The following is a 22,934-nucleotide window of genomic DNA, read 5'->3' as shown; positions in this document are numbered from 1 at the left end:
GCCAATCAGGCAATAACAGGTGGTAGTGTGATTACCCAACATTCCTTTGGGTCTCCTCCTCCTACTCCTCTCCTAACAAGGACCCACTCATCCTATGAATGCCCATGCAAATGCCACCCTTGACTCTCTCGAGCAAAGTGTGTCTCCTTTTCTCCTGAGACCTCCAACACTTGGTTCACACAGTCTCATTACAAACATATCATGAACCACGTAAGGGCAAGAACTTTTTTTATTCACCTTTTTATCCCCAGCACCTAAAACAATGCCTGTAACAGAGTAGATATTTTTCAAGATGAAAAATGAATGAATGAGCAAAATGTCTAAAATCTTAAAAAAAAAAAAAGCCAAAGTAGCAATAACTTCACAATAAGGCTACTGGAGATTGAAAGGAAATTGCTGTGATTTCATTCACAGGTGAATATGTTACAGGTTTTTTTAAAGTATACATGGAGAAAAAAGTGAACATTTTTGTCCAAAGAAGATGGCAGAAAATTAAAAGAAGCAAAAATACCAAGAAAGGAAGGAGAATATGAAAAAGGAATAAAGTAGTGATTTTTTTTCTCTTAAGACACGGCACACAGGTGTGAACACCTGTACGTGTACATGCAAGCAAGTATACATGCTAATTTGGCAGCTTGAATGATATACAGAGAGAAGAAAGGGAGATACATTCATGAGCCAAGCATTACTTTAAGCAAGTTAACATATTTTTTTTTAATTAGGGATTTATTCATTCATTGAGAATGTACCACGTGGCAGGCATGATGTTGGGTGATGGAGATACAAGAATAGCAGATAGCAAATATCAGAAGAGCAAATACAAGACAGCACCCCTTTGGACCTTCCAGCCAAGTGGATCATAAACGTGCAAAGAAATGTTTTAACGTTCCAAATGGTGGTAAGTGCTAGTCTCAGATCATTGTGAAAGAGAACTACAGAGGGGGAAACGAAGACCTTTCGATATACATGGTCACAGACAGACTCTGAGAAAGATCTCCTTTCAGCTGAGACCTGAAAGATAAAGAACGAGCTATGCAAAGAACCAAAGGAAGGCTTTCATGTTTATGAAGGAACGCAGGCAAAGGCTTCAGGGTGAGGAGTAGACAACAGACTAGCGGAGGAGACCTTGGCAGGAGATGAGGGTGGAGAGAGAGGTAGGGCCCCCTCCTCTCTCTCTCTCTTTCTCCTTCTCTCTCTCTCTCTCTCTCTCTCTCTCTCATACACACACACACACACACACTAGTTATTTGCACATGTCTACATTTTACAAGAGCCATTATTTTCCCTTTAAACTTAAAAATTAAGAACAATTCTTCTTGGAAAAAAGATAACTTGCATTCCTCTTACTCGTCTTGAACCTGGTTGAGTTGATTACGAGTTGAATTCAACTCAGAGTCCAATTGCTGCATGTCCCGATCTCGATCTTTATGTCTCTCCTTATCAAACGTGTCCTGGAATGATACACAAATCAAAATAGGCTTGAATACAGGAAACACCAATTATGATGCCCTTTGTCAGCCTCTGAGAACTAAGTTTTCTTTTCATGTTGGAAGTTTTCCATCAGTGTTATTTCACTCTTTCAGAACAGGGAGCTTTCCCCATCTGGTGGTCTCTTTCTCTTCTGAGGCCCCATGGTACCCCAACTGTTGGTGTGACTACTTTGTCATCCAAAAGTTCCTATTTAATGCCAAGTGTGGGCAATGTCCTACATGTAGGACATCACCAGTCCCTTTTTACAGCTGACGAAGCAGAGGCTCATTCATTTGTCTGCTGTCACCCCACTGGTAAGTAGGCAACGCTGAGATTTGAATGCAAGTCTGTTTGAAGAGACACCTCAACCCGTTATGCCGCACAAGACTATAAACAGAAACTCACCTTTGGTAGCTGTGTCCTAATCCCCTAACTAGAGTTGAGTCCCCCACTGGGTAAAAGCTGTATCTTCTACATGTCTGAGTTCCCAGAGCCTGATCTGGGTGCTGAAAGTCAAGGGTGATCCTTTAGCGTGCCTACCTGTAGAGAGGGGACCTTGCTGTCAACAGTGTTTCCCAGGGAAGCAGCAGTAAAGGAGGCCTCCAGCCAAGGCAAAAGGCGCGATTTGATTATTTCCACACCATCATTGTGTCCTCCTAAAAGAGTGCACAAATCAGGTCAGCGAGAGAAGTTTAGCCACACAGGGAGAGAATACAGAGAAGAAAAACAAAAGAAGGGAGACGGGGAAGCACAGGCCATTCTCACCTTCTTGGGCAGCCGTGGTGAGGATCCTGAAGAGTTGTCCTTGCACTTTGGAAATTTGTTCAATGAACTCAAGGCAACGATTGAGATTTTGATCACATGTGTTTGTCTACAAAGCCAAAACAGAAGATCAGTGCAATTCCTTCCCCTTCCGGGACCCACCGCAGGTAGACAGGGGCTACCCTGACTTTACGCAGGGGCTGCCTCGCTCTGGTGGGTTCCCACGTACAGAGACCGCCATGTGTTGACCAAAACCTGTTTCCCTTTCCTCCTGGGTGCACAACTAGATGGCTTTCCCCAGCTTCCCTAGCAGTCTGTGCAGCCGCGTAACTGAGTTCCGGTCAAGGGGACAGGAAGTGATTTGTGCCACTTCGAGGTGTGACCCAGAAGAGATGGCGAAAGAGATGGCCCAGGCCATATGGCACATGCAGACTAGTAGGGGAGGGAAGAGTGTAGACAGTTACACACAGTGGAATAGTAAGTCTCACCAGACCGGTGAGCCCCAGGTCTACTCCAGAGCCCATGGTCTCAGAAGATCGGGGAAGACTTCTGAGAGGAAGTGAAATCTAGCCCAGGAGACGGTGGGCAGACATGGGGAAAAGGGCAGTTCCAATGGTTGTGAAACAACAGAACATGAAGAAGCCAAGAGGTGGGCCTTTAACTATTATTCTGCTGTTTTCATCTCCTTGGTGGGTTTTTACCATTTCCTCACGAGACAAACCTCTCATTGATTCTAACACTAAAGGAAGGAACACAGCTACAAGCAACAAACAAATCACGTGGGTGTAAAGAGGCATAGATTTATGTGTTATCTCCAGCCACGGTAAGGCACGAGCAGTGGGTCCCTCCTGGGCGCCACAAATCCCAAGACGGGAAGCAGGGTGTGAAGACGATTAGAAATCAGAACAAAGGGGCGCCTGGGTGGCTCAGTCAGTTAAGCAGCCCACTTCGGCTCAGGTCATGACCTCACAGTTTGTGGGTTTCGAGCCCCACGTCGGGCTCTGTGCTGACAGCTTGGAACCTGGAGCCTGCTTTGGATTCTGTGTCTCCCTTCCTCTCTGCCCCTCCCCTGCTCATGCGCTCTCTCTCTCTCTCTCTAAAAATGAATACATATTAAAAAAAAAAAAAAACTAGAACAAAGAGGAAAAGTTTAGATAACCTGCAGGCAAAAGGCTACAGGTCAAATGCATACGTGTGGTCAACAAGAGAAGTGGTTCAGACGGGCAGTAAGCTCCTTGTGGACAGAGGCTATGCTGGCCTGGTCACTTATGGCACTCCCAGCCCTGCGTTCTATGGTCTCTATGGTCAAACCCAGTAAGTACTGGACGGACAAATGACAAGAAGACTCACGCCCTCTGTGTTTATTGCATACCTCCCACGCACCAGGCAGGGTCAATGCTTTGCATACATAAGCTCGGTTAACCCCCTCAACACTACACTGTGAGGTAGGAGTACCACTGTTAGCATCCCCATTTTCAGATGAGAAAACTGACGTGCAGAGGGGCTAAATAACTTGTCCGAGGTTACCCAGCCAGGAAAATGGCAGACCTGAGACTGGAGCCCAGGCAGCCTGTTGCAGAGCCCATGCTCTTAAGATCATGAGAAGTGCCGGGAGCAGAGGGAGGACAGGCTGATGTGACACGAGTGAATGGGGAGGGCCAGCAGGAAAGGCCTCCCTGAGGGGGAGACACAACGGCAGGGGCAAAGGCCCCGTGGCAGAGGCAGGAACAACTTAAGCCACCTTGGGAACCAAAAGTAAGCGCGTGTGGCAGAAACACCGAAGGTGAGAGGGGTTGGCAGGACAGACCCTAGAGGGCCAGGGAGGAGTTTGGATGGCATGGACTCACTGCAACCTGGGTGCCGCCTCTGGTTTACGTCCATGCCCGGTGGATAGCACCCGGGGACAAGCTCTGTTGTGGCGTCTATTTCGGACGCAGCCATTTGTTTCTGTCTCATCCTTCTATCCCCTTCTCCTAAAGAGACTAGGAGCTCTTTTAAAAAATTACTTGGTCTTTTGCCTGCTTGTATCAGTTGCCGCTAGCATGCATAACAAATGGAAGGGCCCCAAAATATTTGACGAATGAATGAAGGAATGAATAACTTAACGGCGTAAATATTGACATAATCAGAACACTTGGAACCTACAGCTGAACAGCTGTGTCCGTCCCTCCCTTGTTGAACCAGCCGCTCCTTGACCTTGCTGTTTCATTCCTGCACTCATCACAGTGAACCTGTTGCTTGCGAGCAGCTTTTCGCCCTCTGGCTGGGTCATGCCATTTGCTAAGTGGACAGAGAATGGGGCCCGGGGGTCCAGCAGACCTGAGCGATTTTCTCTGCTCTGTCACCTGCCACCATGCTGTGGGATCCTGCACAGGTTAGTTCATCTGTCTGAGTCCGTTTCCTCTCCAGGAAAATGGGGATGACACCTTGCAGAGTGTGTTAGGAGAATTAAATCCCAATAATGCCTCTCTAGCGTCTCAGAGACAGAAGGCACTCAACAATCTGTACCGATGAGGTAGAGTGTGGTACTGAAGGGGGCAATGGTAGAGGATAAGGTAAGCCTCGATTCAAATATAGTTTTACACTTATTCACTATATTCTCTTAGAAAAGATATTTTAAGGGGCGCCTGGGTGGCGCAGTCGGTTAAGGGTCCGACTTCAGCCAGGTCACGATCTCGCGGTCCGTGAGTTCGAGCCCCGCGTCGGGCTCTGGGCTGATGGCTCAGAGCCTGGAGCCTGTTTCCGATTCTGTGTCTCCCTCTCTCTCTGCCCCTCCCCCGTTCATGCTCTGTCTCTGTCTGTCCCAAAAATAAATAAATGTTAAAAAAAAAAAAAAAAAGAAAAGATATTTTAAATAGGAACCCCTGTTTACTCATACTGAGGAGGTGGCCGATCTCCCGAGCTAACTTAGGTGCATAATAATTCAAAGTATTGCTGTAGTATTATTACCATATGCTCCTATGCCTTGCCCAGTGCCCGGTACAAAGGAGGTGCCGAGAGGAATGTTTCTTAAGGGGGTTTGTTCACACAGCTTAAATAACAGAAGAGAATACACGGTGGGAGATAGCTTCCGATCCCAAGACCTCTCACAACATGCCGCAGCTTCTAACACAAAGCACCACGCCAGACACAATAGAGTCACGTTATTCTAACAATCACTCCCGCAAAATGAATAGAGCAAAGATATGAACTAATTGTGCTGTCTCCTAATTCCAAAGCTCATCCCTTCATAAATCATTGAGTTCCTATCATTCATAAGGCGTTGGGCTGCTAGCTCAGGAAACAAAGCTACCTTGAAAAAATTAAAAGTTGCCTGCTGTCAATGACAGCACCAGCTGGGGACACGAGATGGAAAATGGGAGACGCCCAGAGAGGACTAATGGTCACCTTAGAGTGTGCCAAGTGCTCTAGGGGGATGGTGAGCTGTAGAAGGAGCAAAGCGCACCCTAGTGAGCAGTGAGGGGTAAGAAATCAAGATATTTCAAAAGGAGGAACAGCAGGTACCAAGACAAGGAGCAGCAAGGTAGCAAAGTGGAGTACAGGGTCCGGAGACCAGATAATGATAAACTTTATATGCCCCACGAAGGGCTGTGGGCTCTAGCCCATCACTGAAAGATTGAAGGGGTGGGTAGAGGAGGGTGGTGACATGGTCCCATTTATTCTGTGTTTTACGAAAATCACTCTGGCAGAAGCAGATAGCTCTGATGGGAAACAGATAGGTGGGAACAGAAGGGTGGGAAACAGATAGGTGTCAGAGGGATTTTCAGACAGTGTAGGGGACCCGCAGGACCTTCAGAGAGAGCTGTCTAGTAATAGTACCCAACAATTATTGAGCGCTTACTTTGTGCCAGCCAAGCCCTGTGCAAAGTGCTGTAAATACAGTTTCATTTAATCCTCAAAGCAACCCTACAAAATGGATACCATCTGTGATTCCAAATCCACCAAGGAGAAAAAAAAAAAAAAAAAAAAAAAAACGAGATCTTAAGTAATTTGGAGAAAAGGTGGTTGAGCTGGAAATTAAGCCCGTTCCTGCAGCCTTTGACACAGAGCCAAGCTCGCATCCATGGCACAAAGGCATCTGGATCTCAGCCGAGCGGTGGGGGTCGGAGGTGCGGCTCTGGAAGCCTTCAGCAGACGGAGAGAGTGGAAGGAGAAGGTATGTGAGAGTGGAACTCACATACCGTGAGTTCGGTCAAGGGCAGAGTTCTCTGGACAGCATGCATCTCCTGGGTCTGTGAGTCTACTCCCTGCAGGCACAGATATTTCCGCAACAAAGTTTGCTTGAGGCGTGCCCTAACTTACCCTAGATTTTCCCAACCGTGTAAGAAATGACGGGAACTTGAATAAGGGCAGTGGTAGCAAGAGGGGAAAATACGGGACATATTCGGTGGATATTTAAAGGTAGAATCCTGGGAGGGTGATGAACCCATTTGGGAGGCATGATGGAGAAAGGGGCCCCAAGTTTCTGACTTGGACCACAGCGGAGAATGCGGTGCCATTGCCCAACCAGAGGACCCAAGTGGGAGAAGCAGCAAGGCTGGAGAGGGGAAAACTAGTCCTGCTGGGTTCGTGTCGGGTTGGAGGATGTAGAGTGTCCACAGGGTCCTGGTTGGAAAGCTGGTGGTTACTCAGGTCGGGAGCTCCCGAAGAAAGCCGCAAGCTAGAGATAGATCTGGGGGTCACCGGCATCTGGGAAGTAGCTAAAGCCATAGAACTCGGTGCATCAATTGCTGCAGAGAAATCAAGGAGATAAGGACGGGGAAAAAGAAGTAGGACTCGGCCATCCAGTGGCCTCTGGTGACCATGATGAGAGCAGTGACAGCAGAATGGCGTGGGGATATTTGCTGCATTTCCAGATTGCACGGGGTTGAGGGACAAATGGGAGCAGAGAAGAAGCAAAGACAATGAGGACACGTGACTCTTTCAAGAAGTTCCCAGGTGCAGAAGGAGACCAGCAGGACAGTGGCTTTGCTCCGATCCCTTCAAGGTCCTTGCTCTCTTGCCCAAACAGAAGCTCCTGATAATATCAAGCCTAAATGTTGCCTGATTTCCCAAATCCTTCATAACATGCCTCCGCGTGACTTGTTGAGCCTTACTCCCCTGCGCTTCCCTCCAGCAACTCTCTCCACCCCAGCCTTGCCTTTGCACACGTGACGCATGTGCGAGAACCACCACCCACCCTTTCCCGTCCTTACACGCCTTTTACCAAGCAGCCTTGACTTGTTAACATTTCTCCTTGTAACAGCCTGATCACCCACACCTTTACCAGTGGTTCTCTCCCGCCTTTGGTTCTACTCCTGACCTTGAAGCACCTCCACAACATGAAAAAGAAAAAGCTTTCCATCACTGCGTTAATAAAATATATCGCTGCATATCTTTAATCAACTTTCAAACTGAAGTTCGAAGAGCACAAAATATACTGATTTCCATTCTAAGAAACCTCAGTCTCAGGGCGCCTGCGCAGCTCAGTTGGTTAAGCATCCAACTTCGGCTCAGGTCATGATCGCGTGGTTCATGAGTTCAAACCCCACATCGGGGTCTGTGCTGACAGTGCAGGGCCTGCTTGGGATTCTGTCTTCCTCTTCCTCTGCCCCTCCCCTAATCGCGCTCACTCTCTCTCTCTCTCAAAATAAAGTTTAAAAAGAAAAAATAAACCTCAGTCTCACACACACAAAATACACTTCATATATATTAGGTGAGAATTAACAGTACAAAGGATTCATCGCAACATTCCTTTAAAACATGAATAGGGGCACTTGTACCCCAATGTTTATAGCAGCACTTTCAACAATAGCCAAATTATGGAAAGAGCCTAAATGTCCATCAACTGATGAATGGATAAAGAAGTTGTGGTTTATATATACAATGGAATACTACGTGGCATGAGAAAGAATGACATGTGGCCTTTTATAGCAACGTGATTGGAACTGGAGAGTGTTACGCTAAGTGAAATAAGTCGTACAGAGAAAGACAGATACCATATGTTTTCACTCTTATGTGGATCCTGAGAAACTTAACAGGAACCCATCGGGGAGGGGAAGGAAAAAAAAAAAGGTTGGTGGAGGGGAAGCCAAAACATAATAAACTCTTAAAAACTGAGAACAAACTGAGGGTTGATGGGGGGGTGGGAGGGAGGGGAAAGTGGGTGATGGGCTTTGAGGAGGGCACCTGTTGGGATGAGCACCGGGTGTTGTATGGAAACCAATTTGACAATAAATTTCATATTTAAAAAAAAAAACATGAATCCTATTGCAACATTACATTATTTACCTGACTTTATTTTTTAAACTTCTATTTAAAAACAAAAAAAAGAATTTTAAGGGGAGCCTGGCTGGCTCAGTTGGTTAAGTGTCGGCTCAGGTCATGATCTCACAGTTCGTGGGTTTGAGCCCTGAGTCGGGATCTGTGCTGACAGCTCAGAGCCTGGAGCCTGCTTCAGATTTTGTGTCTCCCTCTCTCTCTGCTCCTCCCCCACTTGCCTTCTCTCTCTCTCTCTCTCTCTCTCTCTCAAAAATAAATAAACATTAAGAAAACTAATTTTACATACAAGAATGCCATTCCAAACCTGCCAGTTAGAGAATTAGTAGATGAGCAAGGAAAAGAAACGATGACAGTAAGCGTGTAGAGACTAGCCTGAGGGATAGCATTATGTAGCTGCTTGCAGCCAGTCATGGAAATTCACACATGGGAAACAAAAGCCTTAATTTCTACCTCCTTTTTTCCTTCTGTCCAGCACATGTGTATGAGAGGGGAGGGGCACAGAAGGATGGCAGGAAATGGGCACTGCAAGTGAGTGAAATTTCCTTATTACACCTTCCCTCCCCCTGGAGGAGATAAGAGAATGAACTTGGCAAGCAAAAGACCTAGTTTCAAATCCAAGTTCAACCCTTTCTACTGGAGTGACCTCAAGCAGGTTAGCTGCCCTCCTGAGGTTTGGTTTCCTCATCTGTAAAATGTAGAAAATAAAACCTGCTATTTCATAAGTTCTTATGAAGTTTAAAGGCAATAACGCATGAAGAGTGCTTTGAAAGCTTTCAAGTCTTTGAAAGGCTTGACGATGCGGGTTATAACAGGCTACAACTAGTCCTCCAGGGAAGTGGCTGTCTCGTACGAGGGCAGGCTTTCAAATAGATGTTTCCAAAATCAACCTTCAATGTTACAGCATGGCTGACTTTGCCATGAACGCACCAGCTCCACAACAATGTTTTAAAACCAGAATACTGAATTTCGGGTATAAGAGGAGTAGGCTTATTTATACCCCAACAATTTAGCAAAAGCTTCTATTTAGACCTCACCACTGGGATTTTAATGTCTTGACTTGCGGCTAATATGTCTATTGGATTTCTTTCATTATTATCCTTAAATATTAAACAGTGATGATGTTGCCATTAACAAGTTTGTCCAAGATGAAAATAAGAAAGGACTGTCAACAGCCCCCTGTTAAAAATAAAATAATCTGGCCCTCTGTTGAAATAATCTGCCTCAATCACTTGTCAAGTTCTTTCACAACCACGGATTCATCATGAGTTGCTGTGGCAGAAACCGTGGCCCCAAATAAATATTCCACCTGCTCTCCATTTGTCAGGCTCCTTTACAATGAGGTTGGAGCCACATAACAATTCTTCTGGTCAAGGGAAGATGAGTGAAAGAGGTGTGTATAATTTAAGTGCTCTCTCTCTTTCTCCCTACAGATCTTTGAGGTCCCTCGATGTGATGGCTGCTCCGCCAGATGGAGGGCACCTGACACGGAGCCAATGGTGGAAAAGAGTTGCCATCATATTATGCAGAAAACTTCTTTTACCGAAGTTCAGACACTAAGATTTGGGGTTTTATTCATCACTGCAGCATAGGAGGGAAGAGATAAAGGGAAAGAAATGTTTTCTATAAATTTACTAATTAGATAGAATCCCCAAGAATGTAGAAGTATGTTCACTACAGGGAAGGGCAAAGGCAGCCAGGGAGTCTGTTTGGTGACACCATAGTAACCACAACAACCTTTTGTACTGAGAATCAGGGATATTTTGGCATGGAGACAACATCTATTTCAACCACAAAGATTATCTGAAAACCAAGGAGATGCCTCTTTGAGATCTCCTTTTTGTTTTTGTTTTTTATTTGAGAGAGAGAGAGAGCGCGCGCGCGCACGCTGTGGAGAGGGGCAGAGGGAGAGAGAGAGGATCTTAAGCAGGCTCCACGCTCAGCACAGAGCCCAATGGTGCTTGACCCAGGGCTCAATCCCATGACCCTGGGATCATGACCTGAGCCAGAAATCAAGAGTTGGACACTCAACTGACTGAGCCACCCAGGCACCCTTGCAATCTCCTTTTTATGTACTGGTAGTTGATATGCTGTTTTTTCCTTAAGAGGGCAGATTTCTATAACACAAGAAAGTAATGCAAGAGGGAGCATTATCAGCTCTCCCTATTATCCCCATTCACATATCAAATAATCAAAAGTTCCCAGAATGTAATGTCTTGGTGTCTATTAATTTACTTCAAGAAATGGAATCTTGTCCTATCATAGGGATGGGGTTATCAAGGGTGTAGTAAGAACTAACCATTTGCCCCCTATAATTACATACAGTACATTTTAAAAAGTAATAAATCTCGGAGCATCTGACCAAAGGTAACTCCCTAGTTCACAAGACTCTGCGTGGAAAGAAAAGCACCTAAGGAGGGGGAGAGTTTCAGCCCAGAGCCCAGAGCTGACCTTCTCCAGGTACTGCTGACATTGGACAGAGGTTAATTTCTCATCTTAACATCTCTATAGAGTCATTAATAATCAGAACCCAGTTCTGCATAGGTGGGTGTTTGACCCTTTCACAAAGTTGACCAAGAAGACCATGCAGATGTTGCATGATCAATTGTGGGCATTTGGGGCCACATACTCTTACTTGAACCTGCAGAACCATTCTCAGAGTCAGACCTTGTTTACTGAATGTGCCAGCATAGTTTACAAGGGGCTGATTCTTACCTAAAATATTGCCCAGCTCTGTCCGTCCTCCCTAGAATTTCCAATTTCCCCAGCATGCTGCAGCTAGAGCAACCTTGCCAAACAGTCCAAACATGTGTCTTCACCGCATGGTGCTTTTAGTTTCCCTCCATTGCCCCCAGGGTAAAGTCCAAACTCCTTAACACACCATCCAAGGCCTCTACCTTCTGGCCGCAACCACCCCACGTCCCCAGCCTCATATCACTTCCATTCCTTGCCGTGAACTATTCACAGGCCCCCTACATAGGCCGGCTTCTTCATGCCTCCCTGCTTTTTGCACAAGCTGCGTCCTCTACCCCTCATCCTCCACTCCAACTGGAACCTCATCATTAAGATGCAACTGACATTTCTTTTTTTTTTTTAATTTTTTTTTAACGTTTATTTATTTTTGAGACAGAGAGAGACAGAGCATGAACGGGGGAGGGTCAGAGAGAGGGAGACACAGAATCCGAAACGGGCTCCAGGCTCTGAGCTGTCAGCACAGAGCTCGACGCGGGGCTCGAACTCACGGACCGCGAGATCATGACCTGAGCCGAAGTCAGCCGCTTAACCGACTGAGCCACCCAGGCGCCCCTGCAACTGACATTTCTATTCCTAGCATCCAGCACAGATAGACATATCATAAACTCTGAAAAAAATATTTTGTTGAATAAACTAATCAATAAAAGTACACCGCCAAAGCTGTAAATACAGAGTGTCTAGGCCAAACGTTCACAGATAGCAGAAACTAAATAACCATTTGTTGAGTGAATTCTTAAGCTCTTTTTTTTTTAATTTTTTTTTTTAACATTTATTTATTTGAGACAGAGAGAGACAGAGCATGAACAGGGGAGGGGCAGAGAGAGAGAGGGAGACACAGAATCTGAAACAGGCTCCAGGCTCTGAGCTGTCAGCACAGAGCCTGACGTGGGGCTCGAACTCACGGACCGTGAGATCATGACCCGAGCCGAAGTCGGCCGCTTAACCGACTGAGCCACCCAGGTGCCCCAAATTCTTAAGCTCTTAATAACTAGCTCAGGTCTTGGTTCAACAAGAAGGGATTATCGATGGCTCTCACCAACATTCTCAATAGCCACAAAGGAGGAAAAAACAATCCTGAGAGTTACATGTTTGCACCAAGCTGTCCCTGAACAGCCGATGGAACCCAAGTTTTAAAGACCAAGCAATACAATAATCAGCCTCTCTTTGATAACTGAAAGAAAGTGAATTGGCAATGTTTGCTGTTGTTTTTATTATGTTTCTCTAGTGGGGTTTTGAAAACTATTCCTTCTTGAAATTTTTTTTCAATAAATAAATTTTAAATAAATACAGTTTTTTAAAAAATCAAGCAAACAGTGGTTTTGCCAAGGCCCAGAAGATGTTGTAAGATTAAAAACCAGTCCCTGGAGCCTGTTTCCGATTCTGTGTCTCCCTCTCTCTCTGCCCCTCCCCCGTTCATGCTCTGTCTCTCTCTGTCCCAAAAATAAATAAACGTTGAAAAAAAAAAAAAAAAAAAAACAGTCAACAGGGGCGCCTGGGTAGCTCAGTAGGTTAAGCTGCCGACTTAGGCTCAGATCATGATCTCAGGGTTCGTGAGTTCAAGCCCGACGTTCTGTGTCTCCCTCTCTCTCTGCCCTTGACCCACTTGTGCTCTCTCTCTCTGTCTCTCAAAAATAAATAAACATTAAAACAATTACAAAAAAGAAAAAAACAGCCAACAAATAAAAACCAAAGGCTTTGGGGCAGAAAATTACATTTTTACAGAATTTACTGTGTCTGGCAATATACTTAGGACAGAGTGAGAAGATAGCGGTGATGGACAGATTAAGGGAGAAGGGATAGAAATCCATATGAAGGAAATTAGATGAGGGAAAGTTAGAAGAAAACCTAGCCAGGATCCAACTGTTAATCCAAATACTAGCTAGTTTGAAGAAAAATAAAACGATTTGCATTGTGTTTTAGAACTCATCTGCTCAAATCATTCATCTTGTTCACTGAATAATAACAGTTTCCCAAGGGGTAACTTGGATCACATCCCTAATTCTAGACTAGTATTTATGGCCTTTTATTTTGCTTGAGTTAATTAGAACTAAATCAATGTGGTCACAGTCAGCAAAATCAACTTTCCACAGCAAACATAATTTAAAACTTTTAGCGAACAAACCTCTACCACCAACATTTTAACAAATATAGCTTTGCTACAATGAATACTCTTCACCTTAAGGTTTCAAGGCAAAAGTCCTTGGAACTAGTAAAACAAACTTGCAGCCTTACAGGAAAGCTCTTAGCAGTTGACCCAAACCCACACTGCAGGTGACAAGACACCGAATAAGTCTAGATGTAACCTAAATTTTAGTAAAGTAGTATATAGACATTTTCTTATCCTCTTTCTTCAGTGATACACAAGCAAGGAAAAACTGTTAAAAAACACGTGCACCCTCTGAATCATGCCCCTAATTGGAAATCATGTCTTTTGCCCTCAACGCAGTTTTAATAAAGGCTGAATTAAAGATATCTGGGATCACTTTCAACTCTACACTGGATACGAGGTTTCAAGAAGAGAAATGAGTCCAAGAACCCAGGTGTCTGGGAGAATGGTGGTGGCATTCAGTCAGTCATTATTTATGAAGCAACTGCTGGGAGCCAAGCATTATTCTAAGTGCTGACAATACAGTGATGAGCAGAAAAAGGAGAAATCTCTGCCCTCTGGAGCTTACATTTTGGTGGGAAGAGGGCGGAGAAAAGATTGACAACAACATAAAAGAACAAGTAAAAATTAGATGTAGCTATTACAGAAGAAATAAAGCAGAGAAGGCACACAGCGAGTGCCAGGGACGGGACTAGGAGACTGCAATTGTAAAGAAGGTGGTCTCTTCTGAGAAGGTGACATTTAAGCAAAGACTTGAAGGGGGAGATAAGGTGAAGACATTATTCTCGTACTGAAATATACACAGGTGAAAGCTTTCCAGGCAGAAGGGAACAGTGAGTACGAAACGCCCTGAAGCAGGAGCCTGGCTGGCAGGCTCTAGACTCTTCTGTCCAATCGAGTAGCCACTAGCCATATGTGACTATTTGGAATTAAACTAAACTTAAATGAAATTTAAAATTCAGTTCCTCGGTTGCTACTTGCCACAATTCAAGTACGAAAATAGGCCACCATATTGGACAGTGCCTGTATAGAACGTGTCCATAATAGAAAGTTCTATTGGACAGTTTTACTCTAGAGCAACAAGACCAGTATTGTTGGAGTAGATTAAGGGAGCAACAGATGAGGTCAGAGTCTAAAGGAGCACAGTTGTGTAGGATTTCGATGGCCATTGCAGGAATTTTGGGTCTTATTCTGAGTAGGCCAGAAAGTCTGGGGGTTTTATCAGAGAAGTAACTTGATCTGACTTGACATTTAGAAGAATCACCTTGAGATAGTTTTGTAATAATCTAGATGAACGATGATGGAAGGTAGACAAGGGTGGTTCCAGCAGAGGTGGTAAAAGGGTTCTGTGAGAATTTCAAAGTAGATGCCAACCAATTAAGCTGGTGAAAAGTTTGTGGGGTATGACATGATGAAGACCGTGAAGTCAGGAAAGAGGCCGCTGTTCGGGCCATGGGCAAGACTAAGGTAGGTTTTAGATTGATTTGATTTTGAGATGACAATAGCACAACTGAAAATACAGACATGAGGTTCATGGCCATATGTGTAAGAGAGAAGCAATAATGGAGGCCCAAGAGAAGATTCCTAAAGTCTTGACGAACTGCCAGAGGAGGGAAGTGGGTAAGGCAAGGAGAGAAATTATTAGAGCCTTAGAAGAATGGCGGTGTCCTCAGTCAAATGCAACAGAGACACTAGAGAGCCAGAGAGAAATGATCGCCTGGGGAAATGGCCGCAGATTTTTTGGAAAGGCATTGGTCTCGAAGAGTGCAGTCTTTATAAAGGTGGAGGGAGGGACTTGGCACAGGGGAGAGATTCTAACTGAAATGCTTTCGGTGACAACAGACAAGTGGGATGGACCACTGTTACTGAGAAAGTTAAGTGTGATAAACGTTGGCATTTCTCAGTACTTCTGAGCAGTTTCTAAAACAATCACTTAATTTGACGCAGACAAACGCTAGTGTTACCTTTGTTAAACACTTAACATTTATTTAATGTTAAACATAAACATTTATTTAAGCCACAGGGTAATAACAAGAGAAAAAGAAAAAGAAAAAAAGAAAGAAAATGCTGTAAGATGTAATAAGAGTAAATTTTAATTTTCCTGCAATCTTGATGGGGAGGAAATAGTCACAGAGCTCATTCTTTAGAAGTGGGTAAAGGTGGTAAACACTGAACCCTAGTAAGGGGGTAAGGGGGAAGTTTGAGCTCCCGTCCACCATAGGAGCCCTGGTCAAAGGGTGAATGGGATAGCCCAGAGACTCACACAGCATCTAGTTGAATTTCCTGGTGGGACTTCAGAAACAAACCAATTTAAATTGTTTAAAAATTGAGATTGGGACGTCTGGGTGGCTCAGTCAGTTGAGCAGCCTTCCTCATCTGTGGTCATGATTTCCAGATTCGTGGGTTCGGGCCCACGTCGGGCTCTGTGCTGACAGCTCAGAGCCTGGAGCTGCTTTGGATTCTGTGTTTCCCTCTCTCTCTCCCCCTCCCTTGCTCATGCTTTGTCCCTCTGTCTCAAAAATGAATAAACATTAAAAAAAATTTTAATAAAAATAAATTTAAAAATTGAGATCTGAAAAAGAATTCTACATATCATCTGGTTGAGTCTCTTCTATGTAACAGATGAGATACTGAGACCCACAGAGGTGAAATAAATTACCCCAGGTCGTTCAGCTAGTTCTATCTAGAGCCAGACCTAGAACTCGAGTGGGGTGGGGATGGGGGCTGATTCCGGGTCCGCGAGTGCCCAGGTCTGTCTGCCTCACCGCTGCACTCGCCACACGAGTGGGACTGTCCTATTTAAGACAGACGGATCAAATCCACCAAGTGCAATGCTGAGTTGTACTTAATGTGCGGGGACGGTTAACGCGAACCACAGTGGGGGTAAGGCTTAATGAGACTTGAAGAGCGCTTATGGGCTCGACGACAGAATATTTGCTTCCTACAAATGCCTTGGCAACAGGCCTCCGGACATCTGCCTTGGTGTCGAAACTGTGCCCTACCTGCCATGCAGATCAGTACACAAACGAAACCAGCAACGTTGACAAGTGTCCATTTCACTGACTTCTGGCTAACAACTCCTGGGAGTATTTTTATAAAAAAATACATTGTGATACAACCCCTGAGTATCCTCCGGGACTTGCGGAAAAGCAGGACAAGGGGTGTAGTAAAAAACTAATTCGAGTTGGGGGTAGGGAGGAGGATTGCTGGCGGAGGGGATGGAAAGGAAAGTGGTAGGCTGGGGCAGATCTCTGGCGGACCGCGGATCTTTCCCGTCGCTAGGGCCGCCAGCGTCCTTGGTTACCGCTGGGCGGAATGAGCGCTCCGGAAGGGGACTGCGGAGTGCGCTCCGCAGGCCATGCCAGCCCTGCGCCGCCTGGCGCCGCCGGGCGAAAAGGGCACCAGCAGACCGGTGCCTTTCCTTCCTTCCCGCGATCCGGGTCCGAGACTGGGTCACGGTTAGGAATCACAACCTCCTGGCCATTGCTAAGCGGCCTCCCCCAGCCAGCCCTAAGAAACCCGGGCCGAAGGTTCTGCAAAGGAATCAAAGCCTCCCGGGGCTCTCCCACCCCGACTCACGTTGTAGTCCCTCAGCCAGGACTCTAGCTTGTCGTGCATCGATTGTAAAGTTTCGCTTGAGACCAGTTTTCTCAGATTTTCTGCCATCGCTCCCTTTTTCACTCGGCCCTGTTTTGGGAGATGGAGACGTGGAGGGGACGAGGCGGTGGCCTCCGCACGACCGGGGGTGATGTGGCCGGAAGGGTGTTATTTTCCTGAGGGGCTCAGAGCGCGGCTGGTTCTTCCATCCTCCCCCTCGGGTCGGACCGGGCAGGGTTCGGGAAGCCGGGGGGGGGGGGGGGGGGGGGGGGGGGGAGGTGCCCTAGGCCTCAGCCGCCGCGCCTTATCCGCTGCCCTGCGGTGTCCTGGTTCCCGGGCGGCTGCCCGGAGCCGCAGGCATAAATACCTGGGCGATTATTAAACAAAGTTTGACGTGGGCGGGCGGCTGCTAGGGACGCGCGCCCCGAGCGCCTTGGCAACGCCAGCCTCTGCGAGCTGCAGGGACAACAGCTCCCACCCAGGGCCCACCCAGCCGCCCTCCCGGCAGCTCCTGGGTCCTGGCACCCGCCCTGGAGCAGCTCCTGCTTCTGCTGCTGCTGCTGCTACTACTGCTAGCCGAGGGCGAGGCCACCCGAGGCCCCTGAGACTCTGGGTGGGCTCTGGGGCTGGAGAGGCTTAAGACTACAGAGGCCGCGTCCTCCGTCCCTCGATGGACTAAGACGCACCCGCAGGGTGGGCTGGAGGTAACCGCAGGCCTCTTACTTAGGAAGGCAAAGGTTGTTTGTCCATTGACATTGTGGTTAGGCAAGCACCTGTTTCACCCCTTCCTTTATTTAACTTCTCAGACCTTCAGTGGTTCCTTTGTAACACAGGATTCGGTGGGTCAAGTCGGCAGATCTCAAGCTCCAAGATGTTCACCAACTAAAGTTCATCCCTCGAGTTTAGGAAAGATTTGGTAATATTTTTAGAATCGTCGAGCACTCCAAAGTTTCATTTAATTCTCCTTCTCTAACTGAAACTTTGTGAAAAATCCGACCAATTTGGCACTAGGTCAAAAGGGTGTGTTGGCCACAAGGATAGTTTCAACTACTTCAGAAATGAAACCATTTCAACAATCCTTAAAGCACTTTAGAAACCCTTCTTTTATATGCATCAAATGATGAGCTGAGTGTAAACCATCCTTTTCTAGTCGTTACAACAGCAGGAGTGGAGCCGGGCCTCAGCTAGCTAGTTTGGTTCAGTTCTCTTTCTGTAGGTACTTGAAAATACATGAACATTGCTCATGTCCCAGGACAGTAATACTCAGAATTTTACCACCTCTTTTTTTCTTATGTCTCTTAGTTACAGTAGTTTTACTGTCCTCCAATAAAAATGAGAGGCTGGTAAAATAAATAAATAAATAAATAAATAAATAAATAAATAAATAAATAAAATTGAGAGGCTCGTTTCCGGAGCCTGTGTTCCTACTATTTTCTGTAGCCAACAAAACCAGAACTATAAAAGTTCTCATCACAAGGAAAAAATTGTGACTATGCATAGCGATGGATTTTAACTAGATTTATTGTGTGGGTCATTTCACAATATATGCAAATATTGAATCATTATTCAATGATGTTCAACAATGTTCAACATTATGTTGTTCAACAATGTTCAACAATATGTTGTACCCCTGGAACTAGTAGAATGTTATATGTCCTTTATTTCTCAGTAAAAACAAAAGAAAAAATAAGGGCTCTAAGGGTACGTAACATACTTTATCATAGTAGATTATTAATTACTAAAGTAAAAGAAAAACAAACCCACTAAATATTCATTAGAAACTTTCTTCCTTTAAAAAAATAAAAAGGAGGAAGAGAATGGAGAAAAATCCCACAAATTTCTTAATTTGGAGCCAATAACTGCATGTTTCAGTAGGCAGTGGGAATCTTTGAACAGTCCTATTTACTTATTCATAAAAAACAATTTGGAATATTTACTTATGTCAGATTAGGGGTTAAATTCTCTTCCTTGCTGTGGGCTCTTTAACTGCTGCTCCTTGGTTACATTATCTACAAACAAGGGACAATAGTTCTTAATCCACAGGATTATTAAGAGACCAAAATGATTTGTATGAAGTGTTTAATAGTGCTTGGCATATACAATAGTAAGTGCTTCATAAAAGCATGATCACTATTACTACAATGTAGATCACAGTATTATATTTAATAAAGAAAACTAGGTTGGAAACAATAGGGTAATTGTTGGCAAATCCTTCAATGAAACGTTGCACAATAGAAATCTTATTACTGAAGAGGGGTGCCTGGGTGCTCCAACAGTTAGGCCTGGGACTTTTGGTTTCAGCTCAGGCCGTGACCTCATGTTTCATGAGTTCAAGCCCTGCATTGGGCTCTGCACTGACAGCATGAAGCCTATTTGGGATTCTCTCTCTGCCCCTCACCTGCTTGTGCTCTCTGTCTCTCAAAATAAACATTAAAAAGAAAAAGAGATCTTGTTAATGAAGAACATCTAGTATCCGGGAATTCTCACTATATAAAGTGAAAAAAGCAGGACACGGAATTATATATATTATATATGTGTTATATTATACAATAAGCACCCAAAGCATTATTGTAGATTATTTTAATTTGCTCCTTTGTACTTTTCTGGTTTTCTGAACTTCTACCATTAACACTAATTACTTCTGTGAAAACTCATTCAGAAGCAAAGTTACCCGATAATTTTGCCACCTTCAGAAAAATGTTAGCCAAAATATCAATATTTAAGCTGATTCAAAACAGAATGCTTTTTGACCGAATATCCAAATGACTAATTTAGTAGTCTTACAGGGTGTTCAGATAGAATGGATCTTTGAAATCTGTTTAGAATTTGCTACCTGATATTATTTATCTCTCCATATGCTCTAGCCCTACAGGTTGATTGAAGACCCTTAAGGCCTGCAGTCATTTCGTGTACCTCTTGGTTTCCCCAGGACTCTGGAGCATGTGCTTATGTGTGGTAGGAACTTCATGTTTATCGATAACAAAGCTGCATAGTCATCAATGACCCAAAACAGAGGAAATGTGTTATGTATTTATTCATTATTTACTCCCCACTACATCTAAAAGAGGATCTGAGATAACTTACAGTAAAAGACTTATAGAAATATTTTTTTAGTGGAAAAAGCAAACATGCCCCCAATGTAAACCTGTGTACTAAGATCGAGCTTCATTTAACATTTAATCTGTACCTCGTGGAAGCCAACTCGGAAAGGAAAATGACTTTTATGGTTATTATTATTTGAGTTTAAAAGTATACACACATACCACTTCTTTGAATGGAAACACCTGTGCCTGGTACCGATTCCACAATAATGCTTACCCTTTTGCAAAGAGCCTAGAGCAATACAGATGATGGTGTCTCTGATACCTCCCCCACTTTTTCTAGAAAATACAGAAGCAGTCTTGATATGATTGTCTCTTGCAGTCACCTTTCTTTGATCAATGCCAAGGGGGTAATGCTAGAACACCTGTCATCAAAGAGAGGGCCGAGCAATTGACATCCCATTTCTTAGCTCTCCGGTGATGTTACTTGATACAAACTTGGAACTTCCATACCAGAATAAGAACAAGTGGACATCCTCATAAGTGCCCTTAATAATGATCCCCTCCAGAGAGCTTTTGATGGGTGCTGGCTAGCAATCTAAGAGAGAACTAGAGCCTGGAGTGCAAACAGTCTGTGTTGCTAATGAAAGAAGACTCCATATGCTTCAGATTACAACTATGCAGACAATTAGGTTGAAATTCTATTTTAAAAACCTACTTTTTTATACATATGGAAGAACTATCAGATTAGTCAAAGCTCTATTTAGACGATACTTTGATGCTCTAATTTTGTCTCAATTTGATTATTTTAGGATATTATCAACTAGGCGATTATTTGGAAAGAAAAAGGAAACTCAAGTTTTTCTTTTGTTGTACACTATCCGGTACTTTGAAGAAGTTGAAAGAACAATAAACTTGGATCATAATGGACATTCTTGCTTGATGTCACCCTCTGCCAAGTAGTCAGGTTTCTTGTGACTTTATATAAGTCTTTTTTTTTAATGTTTTTATTTATTTTTGAGACAGAGAGAGACAGAGCATGACAAGGCGAGGGGCAGAGACAGAGGGAGACACAGAATCCGAAGCAGGCTCCAGGCTCCGAGCTGTCAGCACAGAGCCCGACACAGGACTCGAACCCACCAACCACAAGGTCATGACCTGAGCCAAAGTCAGACGCTTAACCGACTGAGCCACCCAGGCACCCCATTGACTTTACATAAGTCTTTAATCACTCTGAGCCCCATTTTTTCCCCATCTATGTACTGAAAAACGTGGACTAGATCAGCTTTAAGATCTGTTGCAGTTCTGACATCCTTTAGCGCTGGTTGTTCTGTTTGTTTCTTTTAATATACTGGTTAGGTTCAGACTGAGCAAATCTCACCCTTTATTCCAATTTTTGGTTCACAAGTTCAGTGTGGGTCAGGCCTTGATTCAGAGAGCATTTAGTCAGTCACCAAAAGTGGAGCATTTTTCTTGAGTACAGTTTATTCTGCAGGCTTGCTGGAATAACTAATATACCTAACCTCCAGGAAATAGACAAGGGGGTTCTCTATAGTTGCACTTTTAATAAATTTAAACCCAACTGAAACTGACAAATTCTTCCAAACTCCCCCCCACCACCCCCAGTCTCTCAGAGCTCATCCAGCTCTTCTTCATGCTTTCTCTCTTTTACTTGTGGACATGTTAATATTGTTGCAATTATCACACTGTTCTAAACTTGCTTGTCTGCCTCCTGGATAAGCTTGTGAGCTTTTCTTTTCTTCCTTTTTTTTTTTTTTTTTTTTTTTTTTTTTTAGAGAGAGAGAGAGAGACAGAGCATGAGTGGGGCAGGGGCAGAGAGAGAGAGAGAGACACAGAATCTGAAGCAGACTCCAGGCTCTGAGCTGGCTGATGCACAGAGCCGGATGCGGGGCTCGAACCCATGGGCCGCGAGATCATGACCCGAGCCGAAGTCGGATGTTCAACCATTAAGTTTGTGAGCTTCTTGAAGAAATGGGACAGAGGCTTGTTTAGCTTTTCCTCAGCACATTAACAGACACATTCTAGGCCCTCTGTAAAAGTCTGCTGAGCTGACTTGTTAATAAAAAGTGAAAGAAAGAAAAAGAAAGAAAAGAAAAGAGGAAAAAGAAAGAGAGGGAGAAAGAAAGGGAGAGAGAGAAAAAAACAGAGAGAGAGAAAGAAAGAGAGGGAGGGAGGAGATGATTGGCTGCTTTTTACCTGATGTCATAATCCTGTTGAGACAAAAGAAAGCAAATTTAATAGCCAGTTGGTTGTTTTTATGGCATCATAATTCTACCACCCAGCCAGGAGCCATTGGTTCTAGAGAAGTGTCAAATAACAAATGTCTGGATGGAACAGGCTTTCTGAAAGTCCTTCATTTTGTCCACTCTGAATTTTACCTGCATCGATCAGCTGAGCAGATTTTAAATTTGGGATTTTAAGAAGCCAACACGATTAACTGAAGCCATTCAGTGTAGGGAGGGGCATATATGTAGTTCCATGCTACACTAAATATAAATATACGCAATAAACTACAAGGATATACAGTGGGATCCTCATCATAATTTCCAGTTCTTCCTCACTGAGGACAGTTGTGCACCCTTAGTGTGCCTAAAAGAATACTCTTTTCTGCTCTGGCCTGGATGCTTTCACAGGCGCCCCTGCTCCCCTTCTGTGCTCTGTGCTCTGTGCTCTTCTTGCCCTACAGCTGTCTGTATTAGGACCTCACTTCTTTTTTTTTTTTAAATGTTTATTATTATTTTTGAGAGAGAGAGAGAGAGAGAGAAAGGGACAGAGCACGAGTGGGGGAGGGGCAGAGAGCCAGGGACACACAGAATCTGAAGCAGGCTCCAGGATCTGAGCTGTCAGCACAGAGCCCAATGCGGGACTGGAACCCGCGAACAGTGAGGTCACGACCTGAATCGAAGTTGGACTCTTAACCAGTT

General features: G+C 44.5%; 1 protein-coding gene across 1 annotated transcript in view; it reads right to left on the bottom strand.

The window, feature by feature from the left end:
• The window catches only part of SPATA18 (spermatogenesis associated 18), a 34,581-nt gene extending 17,564 nt beyond the window's left edge, over positions 1–17,017 (bottom strand). The window contains exons 1-4 of the mRNA XM_047092242.1: positions 16,931–17,017; positions 2,236–2,341; positions 2,011–2,126; positions 1,348–1,451 (exon numbers count right to left, since the gene is read on the bottom strand). Coding sequence (XP_046948198.1) covers positions 1,348–1,451; positions 2,011–2,126; positions 2,236–2,341; positions 16,931–17,017 — 413 coding nt within the window. The remainder of the gene's footprint in view (positions 1–1,347; positions 1,452–2,010; positions 2,127–2,235; positions 2,342–16,930) is intronic.
• Between the last annotated feature and the right edge of the window lie 5,917 nt (positions 17,018–22,934).

The sequence above is a fragment of the Lynx rufus genome, unplaced genomic scaffold (assembly GCF_022079265.1).
Source record: "Lynx rufus isolate CCGP_SWC_20201006 ecotype Redwood Valley unplaced genomic scaffold, mLynRuf1.p SCAF_3, whole genome shotgun sequence".
NCBI lineage: Eukaryota > Metazoa > Chordata > Mammalia > Carnivora > Felidae > Lynx > Lynx rufus.
The sequence above is the reverse complement of the archived record's forward strand: the minus strand, read 5'-3'. Positions and strand labels throughout refer to the sequence as shown.